This window comes from Acinonyx jubatus, chromosome D1 (assembly GCF_027475565.1).
Source record: "Acinonyx jubatus isolate Ajub_Pintada_27869175 chromosome D1, VMU_Ajub_asm_v1.0, whole genome shotgun sequence".
NCBI lineage: Eukaryota > Metazoa > Chordata > Mammalia > Carnivora > Felidae > Acinonyx > Acinonyx jubatus.
This window is the reverse complement of record NC_069390.1, coordinates 104,380,636-104,396,138: the sequence shown is the minus strand read 5'-3', so window position 1 is coordinate 104,396,138 and position 15,503 is coordinate 104,380,636. Positions and strand designations below refer to the sequence as shown.

At 37.7% G+C, this 15,503-nt stretch overlaps 1 protein-coding gene across 5 annotated transcripts in view; it reads right to left on the bottom strand.

Annotated features, from left to right (window-relative positions):
* ARHGAP20 (Rho GTPase activating protein 20) overlaps nt 1-15,503 on the bottom strand; it is a 125,157-nt gene that overhangs the window by 98,593 nt on the left and 11,061 nt on the right. For all 5 annotated transcript variants that reach the window (XM_027036465.2, XM_027036462.2, XM_027036463.2 and 2 more), the window contains exon 2: nt 6,545-6,627. In XM_027036465.2, the coding sequence (XP_026892266.1) occupies nt 6,545-6,624 (80 nt within the window). In that variant the 5' untranslated portion in view covers nt 6,625-6,627. The remainder of the gene's footprint in view (nt 1-6,544; nt 6,628-15,503) is intronic.

The following is a 15,503-nucleotide window of genomic DNA, read 5'->3' as shown; positions in this document are numbered from 1 at the left end:
GTGTGTGTGCACGCGCGTGTGTAGTTATGCACGACAGGAGTGAATTGACCAAAAGGAAGCAGAAGCCAGTTAGCAAACAGCTGCTTTCCTAGTTCTCCAATGCCCTCTGATATGGCTCTGTCACCCTAGCATCCTTATTCCAAACTAGCCAATTCTACCTGTGCCTTCCCTTGACTCATAGCTTTGGCACATATGGATCTCCTGGAGACTCTTTGCCTTGAGGAACTGAGCAAACCAGGTAAATCTTCCATGTTTCAGGGCCTTATTTTCCAGAATCATTCTAGGTGTACTTCAAACTTCTGCCTACAGAGATATCAAGAGTTGTCAGGGTCTAACAAGAATAAATCCAAAATGTTCTGAGCTAACCATGCTTCAGGCCAGACCTAGAAATATAACTGTCTTGCTAAAATGAATTTAGTATTAGAGTCTAGCTGGCTTTTATATGGCATCTTTCATCCTTTTTATTTCTAATCTGTTATGCTCCTCAAAGAGTCTTTCTGTGAGGATTATGTACTTCTATTTCTGTTGTTACTATTGCTACTACTACTAGTAACAATAATAATAGCCTTCATACATATAGCACTGACTATGTGTTAGCAATTACATTAAGAAATTTACCAGTGGGGCGCCTGGGTGGCTCAGTCAGTTAAGTATCCGGCTTTGGCCCAGGTCACGATCTCACGGTTTGTGGGTTTGAAACCCACGTCGGACTCTGTGCTGACAGCTCAGAGTCTGGAGCCTGTTTCAGATTCTGTCTCTCTGTCTCTCTCAAAAATAAAATAAATATTAAAAAATTAAAAACAAAGAAATTTACATGCAAAGACCTATTTAGTCTTCCTTACAACCTTATGAGATAGATTTTGTTATTATCTCTGATTTATAAACTTACCAAGATCACACAGCTAGTCAGGACCAGTATCGGGATTTAAAACTGCCAATTTGGCTCCAGAATCCATGCTTTTAGACACTTTTGTTTACGTAATACAAAGAATATACCATGAAGACCAGGGGGACTGGGGTTCCAGTCCTGTCTCTAAAGCTATAATAAACTGTGTGACTTAGGGCAAGCCTTTGACTCAATTTCCACTATACAATAAGCCAGGCTCAATGATTTGCTCCTGGTTATACAATGCTTTGAAGATAAAGTTGATGCTTTTCATTAACAAACTTGAGTTTTCTGGATGAGTCAGGAGGTTTAAAGCTTGAAAAATGAAAAGTGTCTGAGGGAAGGAAAGAGGCAACTAATAATAACTAAGTCAATCTTCTGAGAATTTTCACATTCCATATTCCAAGCATGAGATTCAGATTTTACAGAGGAAAACATGGAGTCTCAGAGATTAGGTGATTATTCCAAGGTCACACAGAAAGTCAGGGTGGAGAGCCAAAGCCCAAGCACTTCCTGCCTCACCACTCACCGTGCTTGCCTGGCGTGGCCTCTCCTCTCAGCAGCACTGAGCTGACGCTTAAAGGTAACATATAAAGTTACCTTTATATAAAGTACAGAGCACAAAGTCCTGCGAACCACACATAAATTAATTTGGAGGTGAGGAGATAGGTGAATATGAACTTAAAAGTGCTAACAGATTGTAACTTAAAACAAAAGTGGGTGGGTATATTTTTGTGTAACTTCTACAAGGTGGGTTGGGTACCTATCCAAACAAGTGAATTTCTGGAGGGAAAGTCTGGAGGACTTGAGTGTACCCAAGTAAAGGATGAAGAAATACCACAAGCTATTCATGTGGTATTTCCAGACCACATACATGAGTTCTTGAGGTATTCTGCTGCACTATATAACCTCCTAACAATAACTCAGAATCATTTTGTCAAAAGGAACCTACCTTTCTCCTTAGCCAGAATTTCACAAATAATGCCAATAAACAAGGAAGTTCTCTTAGGTGTTGGATACTGAAAGGAAGGCAGCAAAGTCAGAAACTACTATGCTTACTTACTAAATTCCTATTTTGGTTTGGAAATGGGAATCACTTGTTCTTTCACCAATCATCCAACAATAATAAATGAACACCAGGTATGTACAAAGCATTATTTTATCAATCAAAGGCACGGACATTAAAGGGAACATGACATAAATGGTGATGCCAATGCAGCGGCATGAATGCTTAGGATTACAAGAAACACAAGGAGCTCCGGAAGCTTGAACGTTATTTATGATGGGTTAGAGGAGTGCCAGAAGGAGGTGACACCTGAGCCAGCGGTAGAGTAGAGTGAGTTTAGGAAAACTGGCTATAGTTCAGAATGATCAGAGTTCAGAGCATGCATCAGGAGATCTGTTGATCTACTGAATTTCACAAATCATAATTATGTAGCTATAGAATTAGAAGGGTTTTATTGGATAATAAGTTTGACACTGTCATTTTACATTTAATGAAACTAAGCCCTCAAATTAGGTGCCTAGTGTCCTACCAAGGACGTCTACTGCATGAGGTGAGGTTGTCCTTAAACACAGAACTGAACAATGTGATGTTTGAGAATAAGAACAGGTAAATGCAGCCATGCTGGCAAACCACTAACCTCAGTGTGAAAGAGGTCTGTCATCTGCTATGCCACATAATAAAATAATTACTTAGAGAAATCACCTCCAGCTGATCTGAATGGTATCCACATACAAAAAAGAAAAGTTACAATCTATAAACCACCTCTCCTTCTGTACTGTATGTGCTGATCCACGAACTCTGGATAGAAAACTGTTTAACACATAAATACAGTTAACTCACCAACTAACCTAAGTCTTCCCTCTCTTTTAAACCTAGCTCTTGTTCATTAAATTCAATAAAAATTGACGTACAACAGCTGTTAAGTGAAGGGATTCTTTTAAATCCCCTGTAGATGTTTGCTAAACTTTGGATAAAAACTTTATCATCATTAATTACTAAGCAACACCTTATCAGGAAGTCACAAGAAGAAACATCAAGGTTCTATCACGAAGCCAAAATCAAGTAAGGGTATAATTCAAGAAATATGCAATGTTATGATGATTGTATTTCATCCAAGAAATATGAAATGCTAAAGTACTCTATTCTTTAACAAGTTAATTCCCATGATATTACATGTAAAGAAATAGTAAAGATTCTTTTTAGGTACTAGAATTCTGTTGTACAAAGTTCTACTTGAAACAGGTGTGCTATCAGCTTGGACTTTAGAAGTTTTTCATGTTTTCTGGGTCTGATAGAAAAGCAAAATTCTTGAATTATGAAAATGAGTTATTTTTAACAACTTTGGAAAAAGAAATGATTCACTTTATAAAACAATTCACTATAGGATTTCTTTAAAATAGCAAGTTCGTTAATAGTCTGATTCATGTAACTTTTCAAGAACATACATTATATATAGGTGGACAAAATTCAAAGGCTTCCTCAAATGGTTGGTATAACAGGATTTGGTCTCTAACCACAAAAAAACCCTGAAGACTTGAAAATGAAAAGAACTTATATAATTATGTTAAAGTGGGAATTTAAACAGTAAGGAAGCAAATAAACATTCTAATCACATTTGCATAGACAAGGGTTTAGAGGGACAAACAAGTGATTAATAGTGGTTACTCCTGAGGAGCCTGTAGGGACTTTGTTGTTTTATAATGTCCACATTGTTTGTTTTATAAGAAGTATGTATTGCAATTCTGTACTTCCTTAAAATTCAGTTTCAATATTCATTTTTTAAAAGCATTCCTTTGGGGGGGAAAAAGGATTTTTTTTTTGTAGCTTGCCATAGTGGTTTTCCTTCAAGAGTGTATCAGAATCAGCCATGAAGAGTTTCTGACAATTATGCAGCTGCTTGGGTACCTCTGCAGAACATTAACTTAGAAAGCTCTGGAAACCACCAGACCAGATGACCTTTATGATTCTTTCCAATCTGGAGATTTCATTACCTACAAATACTCTGTACACATTCAATACCCAACAGCTTTCTTTTCATACACATTAACCGCCCAACACTGCACAGAGGAGAAGCATTATTTCTATAAGATGGGAGAAGGCCCTCCTCCCCGGCTCTGTGCACTCACTTTACTGTCCTAGAGAAACTCATAGGAGACAAACTGAAGACTAAAACACGTACAGCTTCAACTCCAATAAACTTTTTTCCTGTGGCTATTTTAACACAAACCCATCATATTTCGCTATCTCAGGCATAAATTTGGGAACTGGCTCTAATGTAAGCACCAGTTATTGCAGAGGTGATGGGAAGACAGGAATGGGGAAGGGCATGGCTGTGTACTATCATACCGGTTCTCTAACTAAAAACAGTCCCATAAAGTGGGTAAGTGTTACCATTTTCTCTAGCCTGGCACTTCATCTCTGTCAGTTCTCAACCCTATTAGACCCAATTCCCCTTTGTTATATTAAAGGCTACACATATATATTCATTTTAGTTCCTCCTTTTCTATCCTGAAAAGAAATTCACAGATGTTTAACAGAATTTCAAAAAATATCATCAAAATACCCTAACAGCAACATAAAAGAAAATAAATAAAAGTAATTAATAATAAATTATGTATTTCAATATGCGTATGTCCTGGCATGACTATACTAAAATACAATGAAGTAGTCATATGCTTACACTACTTACATTTAATATATTTAAATTTAAGAGAAGCTGGATGATAAGAAACTATGACATACAACAAATATAGGAAAATGAAGTAAAGTCACGTGATTTTCTGAAATGGTTCCAAACAATATAAAGTACAACTATCTTTGATATGCAAGATCGTGGCATTTCTGGAAAATTTAGTGTTTATTGAAACAGATAAAAATATGTAAAAATATTTTGTATATAAAGTAGAGTTAGGTTACAGGCATGGACAATCATACAAAGTTTTCTAGTCCCCTTCACAAAAATGCCATACATGTGATATTTAAGGCTATGTAGGAACCACACAATTCTTTTATATTAGGATGCCCTGTGCATTACAGGATGTCTCCCATCTCTGGCCATGGTCCACTAAATCACTGAGACAAACTCAAATGCTCCACAAAATTCCAAAATGCCCCCTAGAAGTTAGTGCCACCCCACTGAAAATCACTGGTATACATGAACTTCAAATATCTACATGCATAAATGTTATAGGTTCTCACACTGGCCTAGGGGATAAGTGGGCCACTATTGACCCCTGATCTTGGGCTAAAGATTCTCTGATATAAGGGCTACTTGTAATTGAAAAGCCTGGGATACATCTATCCCAGAAGCTTCCAGTAAGAAATTATACCTAAAACTTTTTTTTATCTGTATTTTTAAAAGTAGATAATAAAGCTATTTTTACATGTAGAGTATATCCATATACACAGTTGTACTAATAATTCTGTCTCTTCTCTCTACTTCCCCTAAAAAAATACTTTCTCCTAAGTTTTCTAGGTAATCAGGGTCAAACTGAAAATATTACCATTCCCTTTTTTCCATACTAATGCAGAGATACATTAATGAAAATAATCCAAAAGTCATTTACAAATGGCACTGAAATATATTATTTATTTGGAAGAAGAACATCTTCCTACTTAAGTTTTGATTAGGCATCTATTAAAAGTTATTTTCATTTCCTGATCAACCCAACGACTAAAGCGTGTGTCTTCTGGTGGCAGGCTGAGGAGTTGCCTGAGTCTGAGAACATGATGAGTCCTAAGAGAGAGACTGAAGTATTTTGAAATTTTCACTAATTGGGATTTGGTTATATAATTTCTTTTTGACACTGAAAAAAATTCATGCCTCCATACAGATTTTATGTTAAATTAGCACATCATTCACAGAAATACCAGATATACCCTCACTTTAAGTAAAGGGGATAAGGACTTCACTTTATATAAAAGGATTCACAGATTAGAGGAAATCATCACAGGATTCCTTTGAACATAAAAACTCCTGGTTAAAATGCCATTTAAAGATTAACGAATAAGTTAATTATGCAATATTCATTCAATTTCTACACCTTATTAAAGACTTTCTTAAAATGTCTATTGAAACGGTATTTAGCCTCAGTAGGTGAAATGGCCCTTTCAACAGCTAATTAGCCTGTTTTTCCACTTCAAATTCTGTTGATTAATTCACTAATTAATTTAATAATGCACACAAGAAATCAGCATTCCATTTTTTATAATCTCAACTTGGGTTATCTTTCTTCATATCTAAAATTGGTAAAAATTTACCTTATGCCCATGCACAAGCATCACCTTATTATAAAAAATAAGCTAAAGTTCGTGTGTTACCAAAGATATGTGGTGATTAAAATAACTCATCTTTTAGTATTCTGATCGCTACTTGTTTCTATAAATAAACTTTACCAATACGCGGAGGCCTGCACATTTGTGTACTATGTGCTGTGAGATTCTTGCATCTGATCACAGACCAGCTCTAAAAGGCTTTATGATTCACATAAAATACAGCCCTTCTTAAATAATATCAGAACAGAAGTCATATTTTCTATTATTAAACAGAGAATTCTGGTGCTGATAAAAAACAAAAAACCCCATACATTGAAAAAAAAAAAAAAGAAAAACGTAGCACTTGCCAAATGTGTACTACAAAGCTATTTACTTACTTGGTACTGGGCCTTTTTTGTAGAGCTTTATCCAGGATAAGAGATGGCGCACTCCTCCTCCTTTCTGCTAGTGTTTTCATTTTCTGTTGAGAAAAAAAAAAATCAAAATGAAGACCGCGTGACTTCTAAAGCAAGTAAATGCCAACTTTCAAACCAATTTAGCAAATTTTGTATTGCCGATCCTTGCCTCTCCAAGAGTTTGCAGTCTCATTACAGAGATAATCACATCTAAACTAGAATAGTACGTGTCAAGAAGTGGAACAGGCAGTAAATATTTTTTATGAATAGAGAATAAGGAGGTTAAATGTTGATCAGAGTATTTGATCATAACCATTATCATCAATTGCAGCTAACAGATAATATTACTTATTATGTACCTGGCCCTGTGCTAAAGGCAGGACTGGATTATCTCATTTATACCCCTAAATGTCATCTGAGTAGGTAGGTTCCACTATCTCTATTTCATAGGCAGGGTAGGCCCCAAACTGGGCTTCAAGGGGAATCAGGATTTGAAAAGGTCAAGTAAAGGGAGGAAAAAAAAAATTAAAGCAAAAGAGACTAGATTCTTATACATCTCATAGACCTTTAAATTTAAATATTTACACATCTGGGAATCCCTTCTTCCACACAGATTTTTTTTTTGCTGGAACTTAAAAAAAAACCAAAAGAACACTTTTTTCTTTTCTAACTGGTATATAAACATAGGATTAACTGGATAATTCAAGTACTCTGTTTCAAGGACCTAAAATTTATGGTAAATGGGGATTTATTCAACTTGGATTATTCAGATAAGTACTCTCTAAATTCAGTCTTTTATATTTAACAAGTCTAGATAGAGTCAGAGGGCGTGCTGCCAGATACGGATGAGTAAAATCACCAACAGAGTCATAACGAGCCATAAGCAAGGCACAGGCTGTGGACACTCTTCTGTTCCCCACCCCGTCCTGGCCAGAGGGCTCACCGACTGCTGGAGGACCCAGGCCAGCCATCCTGGGAACTGGGTATGCTCCAACAGGAACCAGAGAAAACGTAACTGGCTCAGTGGCAGTACCTCATTACATTATTCATAAAGGAACTACTTCTTAGCTAGTAAAATAAAACCTAGATCCTAGCCTAGGAACACAGGAAGAATAATCCAGTGAGAAGGGGATACAATTCTTATCCCCCAAATTCACCATGTCCCAGGATCTCTACCCAGTTACTGTTGTTACCAGTGTCATGCCTCAGTGTTGTCGATCCCCCCCCCACCCCATTAATCTTTTGGTTCACATGTGGAAACTCTATGCCGAATTCTCCTTAATATGGCTCAGATAGCAACTGAAATAATAAACCATGAATAAAGGTAAAGGACAGGAAACAAATGGGTACGAAATATAGAATACCATTCTTCTCAATCAGAAGTTACTAACCATGAATGGGTTTCAGGGAGGGTTAAACTGTTTAATTTTCTTTTTTACACAGTATGTATATAGTGCCTTCCTTCTGGAGAGAAAGCCCACGATTTTCATTAGATTCCCAGAAAAGTCTGTGATTCTGATAACCTACTTTCTATCTTAAGCTGTAAGCCCCATCCCACTGTTTCCATTACTCACATCTCTTGGGAACCTAACTCTCCTGAATCCACCATTCCGAGGCCAGTGTGACCGCAGAGGTGGCAGGAAGAAGGAAAATCTGGGAGACAAGTATTTGTGCCACAAGGTCCAGTGGCCTGTCCTGATGTGAAGAGTCTCAATAGTAAAAGACTGGTTGATTTTACTAAGAAAGGTAGCAATCTGTTCACATGCAGATTTTCCACAGGATTCTGTTTCACCTTTAGGTCTGGGCTAGATTCATACTCCCAATCTTCCTGACTCCCTTTATTCAGTATCTATTTACCATGCTTCGAACTTTGAAATGTGCCCAATCCTTTAAGTTTTACCTGGGCTCCTTATCCTCCGTTTTGACCTTAGGGTCTGCCTAGTCTACCTTAGTGGGAACCACATTCCTGTATTTATCTCAGCAGACTTACTTCTGAGGCCCCTAACCCTCTGACACCACTGTCCCCAGATCCAAGCTCCTAACAAAATCTTCATTAATAAACGATTTCTCATTCTGAGCTCCTTGCCTTTCAGGTTTACAAAGAATTTGGAAAGGATTCAAAAGATAGCCATAAATATGATTTAAAATGTGGGGGTAAGAGGAATCTGTGAGAAAGGCTAAAATGACCTGAAATTCTTCATTTGTAAACAGTAATAATCTCCAAATTAATGCAGTCATAATACAGAGGATAGAAAGCATCATCCAAGGAAGATAAAGCAAAAAGAAATCCAGGTTGGTCTTGGGTAGTGGTTCTTTGAGGAATTTACAAAAGCTGTGAATTAAGTTCTGCACACAATTTTTCAAGGGGTTCATCAACCCACATAAAATGGATTCCTTGGGGATTCACAGACCCCAAATTTAAAACCTTCTGACATAAGGAAATCTTCCTGAGAGTGATGGCTGCTAAACATGAGAACGAATAGTCAAAGAAGGGTGACAAATTTTCTTCTGTGCTTTTAAAATAGGAGTTTTTCATGGAGACTTAATGTAGAGGACCATTCATACACACACTAATTATACTGTGTTTTCTTAGTCATAAAACCGTCAGATGTATGAGGAGTCCAATGCAGAGTGTGTCCACCTCATCTAGTGGATTCACACGCAAAGAGTGTGATCAAACCACGGAAAAAGTATTATTTTTGAGATCCAATTGTTTGTAGCGAGACTCACTCTACCGCTATTGAGAAATGCAACATCCAAGGCAATTCAGTCACTCCTCTGGGCATTTCATTTCCCAATCCAGAAAATCAGAAAATCTGGACTACATAGGTTCTTAGGTCCCTTCTATTTTTGATATTCTCATGTTAAGTGTCCACCAAAGATTCACCTTAGATATGCATGGAAATAAACATCACATTTGCCAATTTAAGATTCACAGGATTCATTCCTCTTGTAAGTAATTAAAAATCTTAAGAATGGCCAATATGAGTTTAATAGATAGATTTAGGTATCAATTAGTTAAACATACACAGATCTCTTTCTTTGGCTCAAAAGTGCAGCAGAACAAAGGGCCAATGGTGACTTCGAAACAAATTCACTTATCTATCAGAGACTCTGTTCTCAGGCAATAAAGACCTGGATTTTCTTTTTGTTTATAACAACTGCGTGAAAGACAATGCATGGAAATAGAATGAGACTACTGATTCCTTTACAAATAGATTACAGTGCAAACTTGTCAGGACAGGTTGAGGCTATACTTGCCCAACATCAACAAATTTCAGTTGTTCAATGACAGGAAAAACTATGATTCTTTGCCTCACAGAAAACAGGGTAGGTTTAAGACAGTGCTTTTTGTTGTTAGCTTAAAAATCACAATTTACAGCATGATTTTTCAGAATGCCCACGTGTTTGATGTTCCTATCTAGATGACCTCATAAATACTGGATGTCATTCTGAAAGTGAGTATTGTAAAAAGGTAATCTTTTGGGGCGCCTGGGTGGCTCAGTCGGTTAAGCATCCGACTTTGGCTCAGGTCATGATCTCACAGCCTGTGAGTTCGGGCCCCGCATCGGGCTTTGTGCTGACAGCTCGGAGCCTGGAGCCTGCTTCAGATTCTGTCTCCCTCTCTCTGACCCTCCTCCATTCATGCTCTTTCTCTGTCTCAAAAATAAATAAACATTTAAAAATAAACAAAAGTAAAAAGGTAATCTTTTTAAAATATAAAATACATATTAGGTTAAAAAATAAACTGCATTAATCTTTTGGGAATTATTTTATTAATAGTGTACCATTTACTTAGTATTCAAGAGCCCAAAAAACTAAACAAGAATTTTGTATGAGCTAAAAAACAAACAAACATGAAGTAGCATTTACTTACCCCTCCACCTCTAATTGGGAAAGATAAAGAGGACCTTGTGAGAAATTGTAAAAGGGAAGAAATGCAATTAAATTTTAAAAATGGCTCTTTTTACTAACAGCAATTAGGGAAATATAACAGGAACACAAGAAAGTAATTAGATCTTTGGTTTCCTAAGCTGTCTCCTCTGCAGTTATATTTAGTAAAAAAGGGAAAAATCCATTCTGCCAAAAGTGAAATAGAGATCATAATTGAAAATAAGAACCAAATGCTTGCAATTCATTTTTTTGGTATTTCAATAATGCACAACATTAGCAGCTAATCTACAAGTTGCTTTCCATCTCAGTTGGATTCACTATGTGTTCAATTCTCTGTGTTCCTATCTTGCTTCACATACTGCACCTCAGTTATGGCATCTCGTGTTATACTATTTATCTTTCTGCCACTTTCTAGAGGGTAGGGATTATAGCCTCTTCCCAACTTTTTCCTGTCCTTCAACAATTATTTACTGCAATTCTGCTCTGTGGTAGGTCTATCTCTGCATTCCCCAAGCCTATTACAAAGCCTGGCACAAAGTATGCACTCAATAAATGAAAGCTTTATATGAATTTTAAAACCTACTATTCTCCATACCTATATCGCTATCCCTAAATACACACTCGCAGAAAAACAAATAAACCTTTAAGGGGCTCTGCTGGAATGCTATCATTAAGCAAATGTAAGCATTTGCTGTGAGCTGTATAGTTATGAGCCATCCTTCTACAACACAAACTACATCTTTTGACATAGTGTTGTTGACGTACCTCTTTGAGCTACATGGTAAACATCTGCTGATTAAAGTTAATTACCTGCCAACAAAAGGTACAAAGACACCTGGCTAGGCACATGCAAAAGCATTAAGTTGGATCTTACCTCACACCATATATAAAAATTAACTCAAAATGGATCAAAGATCTAAAAGAGCTGAAATTGTAAAAAAATTTTAGAAAGACACATGGGCAGAAATATTTGTGACTATGGATTGGGCAGTGGTTTCTTAGATATGACACCGAAAGCACAAACAACAAAAGAAAAAGAACAGATAACTTAGACACTGTCAAGATTAAAAACTTCTGTGCTTCAAAGGACACTGTTAAGGAAGTGAAAAGAAAACCCACAGAATGGAAGAAAATTTGACAAAGGATTTGTATATAAAGAATTGTTACTGAATTGCCACAATTCAATAAAGATAAATACTCCAATTTTACAATGGGCAAACAATATGAATAGGCAGTTCTCCAAAGAAGATACACAAATGGCCTATAAGTATATGAGAAGATGCTCAACATCATAAGCCATCAGGAAAATGCAAATCAAAACTATGAACTATCATTTTATACTCATTAGGATGGCTGTAATAAAAAAGACATAAGAAGTGCTACTGAAGATGTGGATAAATTGAACTCTCATAAAATGCTGGTGGGAATGTAAAATGGTGCCGTCACTTTGGAAAATAGTTCAGAGGTTCTGCAAATGGCTAAACACAGAGTTACCATATGATCCTGCTATTCCTCCAGGTACATACTCAAGAAAATGAAAACAAATCCACACAAAACGTGCACATGAATCTTCACAGCAGCATCATTTATAATGGTTAAAAAGTGGAAATAACCCCAGTGTCCATCAACTGACGAATGAATAAACACGATGTGGTATATCCATGTAATGGAATATTACTTGGCAATAAAAGATGTAGTGACATGTGTAACAACATGAATGAATCTTAAAAACATTTTGCTAATTAAAAGTCAGGTCCCAAAGGACCACATATCATATGACCCCATGCATATGAAAAATCCAGAATAAACAAATCTACATACTTAAAGTAGATTAGTGGTTGCCCAGAGTTTGGGGATATAAGGTGACTGGGATGTGATGATGAAGGGGCATGGTGTTCCTTTTTGGGGTAATGAAAATGTCCTGAAACTGACTGTAACAATGGATACACAATTCTTGCAATAGACTAAAAGCCACTGAATCATATACTTTAAATGAGTGAACTGTATGGTATGTGAATTATAGCTCAATAAAACTATGAAAAAGAAAAAAAAAGAGCTAAATACCAAACTACTAAAACACTGGGTTCCATCCCAGCAAACTGGTTCACAACCAAGAGCCATAATTTTCTTTATTTGTATAAGAATCATCTGTAGTAGCATATAAGAAAATGAAAATTGTTTGCATTTTGTTCAACATGTTTTTGTACCAACTGTTTGAGTGGCTCTCCATTTGAATTCCTCAGAGATCTGAGGAGTATGCCCACCTGTCTACTGGGGTTTGCCACCGGCCCTCCCTCCCCCTCCTCCCCCCTCCCCTCCATGGCGCCCTAGCCTCACTATTTTCATGCAGTAAAATTTCAGTAGCAGTATCTGAAGTCAGCGACTTAACACTGCCTGTATGAGAGTTCAAGGTGGTAATACAAGCATGTCTATGCAGGAAAATGAAATTGTAAACAGGTAACTGAAGAAAAAAAGTTCTGTTCTTTTATTTTCAACAACTCAGAAAACACTGTTTACATAAAAACCTGCATGTAGTCCCTCACTTGAAGTTTAACTTCATATCAACCAAGAGATACCGTATGAGTTTTGGACCTCTAAATCACTCCGAATCTGGTCATCCTTAGTTCTCACAGAGATTATAGGAAAAGAAGGCCTTTCAAAAGAAAGGAGCAGGATGAAAGATTTAAGTCAGATAAACTGCAAGTTTTCATACTTTCTTCTGTGACAGTCACTTTTATAACAAAAAAAATCCAAGCATTTCCACTGAATTTAAGTCAAATGTGAAGTCGCTTTCAAACATTTAAAATGACCATAGCATCAAAACAAGGGCTTTGAGGAAAGCTTTTAAAGCATTTAAGTTTCAAGGCTAGAAAAAAGAATCAAGTTTACAAATTAGCTTATTCGAATTTGACAAAGCTAATCCTTTTGTGAATGGTCTGTACAATTTTGCAAGCAATAATCTGGTCTTCCCAACACACAGGCAGCTTTTAATTTGTGGAGACATACCTCAAAGACACTGGCTCTGCAAGGAAACAAGAACATTAATTTTAACCTTCTGCCTTGCTTCTAGGTCCTAGTATTGCCACCGTGTTTTGACCGCTGGGTGAGCTGAAGCTTCTCACTACTGGCAGGTTGGTCTGTGATGTGAATGACCTTCTATTTACTCACAATTGTCCTACCCAGAATCAATGTGAGCATTTGATTAAAACAAATGTCATCACGGTAGACTGTTGTACAAGAATAGAAGCTCTTTTCGGAGATTAAGTAATGTTTTTACTTTTGGCTGTATTTCTTCTTTCTAGGAGGCAACCACTTTGAAATAGAACAATAAACATGAGAATCTATGTAATGTAGAAGAATGGGCTCTGAGTTAGGAGGCACTGGACCTAAATTCTGCACCCTGTTTCTAGCACTTAACCTCTGAGTCCTCTCTGTAAGATGACATAACTGTCCCACCTACCACAAAGAACAGAATAAGATTATATGTGCGAGACCTCTGATTGGAAAGCACTGTGATGTGACAGTGTAACATATAGAGGAGTGCTTCAGAGTGCATACGTACTCTACATACATAAATATGAGGATGGTAGGACTCCCCTTACACATTATTCTTTGTTCCTCTGCCTCCACCGGACCCATAGGGCTTCTGGAGTATCAGTGAGGGCCCTGAAGTTGGCTGGACATTCTTTTGTGGCAAAGTCACCAGTTTCAACCTCTGGTCCGACACATTCCTTTTCGGGAGCATCCTGGAGTAGACAGGGTCAAACACCAATGCCCTCTCCCTCATAACCCCTTACAAGGCAGGGCTTCACTACATCTTTTCCATACATCATACACATCATGGCCCATACAATGTGATATTATTTACACATCCATGGCACACTATGGTAAACAAAGAGGTTCTGCGGCTGCCCTGGTACCCATCTACCTGCCCAAAGGCTAAGGGGCTGAGTGTATCTCACACAGCTCTAATGGTTGGCTCTACCATTACAGCCCCCTCTGACTTTTCTCATGCACAGGGGAAGAGTATAGTAATCAAGTCCAAAAACCATCATAGTAAAAAACAAAACAAAACAAAACAAAAAAACCAAGAATGTATAAAATGAGAATAGAAAACAGGCCCAGGTCTATCTAGATTCAGACAGAGAATAACCAGGTAATGACTATTGCCAAAGCTGAGGTTCAAGAAGACGAATGCAGGGGTGGAAGAGAAAATACAGACACTCTCCTAGGTGTAAATTAGGACCCAGGTAAACAAGGAAGGCAAAAGGCCACAGAGCAGCTGGGTTTTCCAGATCTCTGAAATGTGAGCTGATGTGGGCACACATATGTTCCATTTTCAGAGTCCCTACACAAGTGACCAAACATCCAGAAATAGGTGTTACCTTTCAGTTGTGCCATGTGACAGCTGTCCGTCAAAATTAGGTCAAGGCTGCCCAGCACAGCGCTGACATACAGCGCTGACAGGCCTATTTCTGCTGCTGGTCGGATGTTTCTAATCTAAACTTGTCCTAGATAAGGAAAATAAGACTGAAACAAAATTATAAAATAAACTGGGCCGTGTTGCCTGCAAGCCCCATTATTGGTGGCTGACAGGGGGCAGCTTCCTCTGCTCCCTTTCCAGCCTCCCACACTGTAGCCAAGTCTTCATAAGTAAACAAAGGCTGAACCCCACCCCCATCCAAGGTTGCTTCAGAAAAACCGCTGCAGTTGCTACTACCAAACTGAGCATTCACCGCGCAGGCTTTCTGCACACACCGGCATCTGCAGAGTCCCTGTGATCTAGAACACTTGAGATACCAACAGGAAGAACGGGAGAGCAGACGTTCCTCTCAACAAAAGTTTATCTTAGAGGCAGGATGTTCAGGATACTATAACAAAATAACATAGACCTGGTGGTCTGAACAACAGACACCGATTTCTCATAGTTTTGGAGGCTGGGAAGTCCAAGGTCAAGGTACTAGCAGATTCAGTTCTTGGTGAAGACCCTCTCTCTCTCATTTGTAGAAGGCTGTCTTCTAGCTGTCACCTCATATGGGGAGACAGA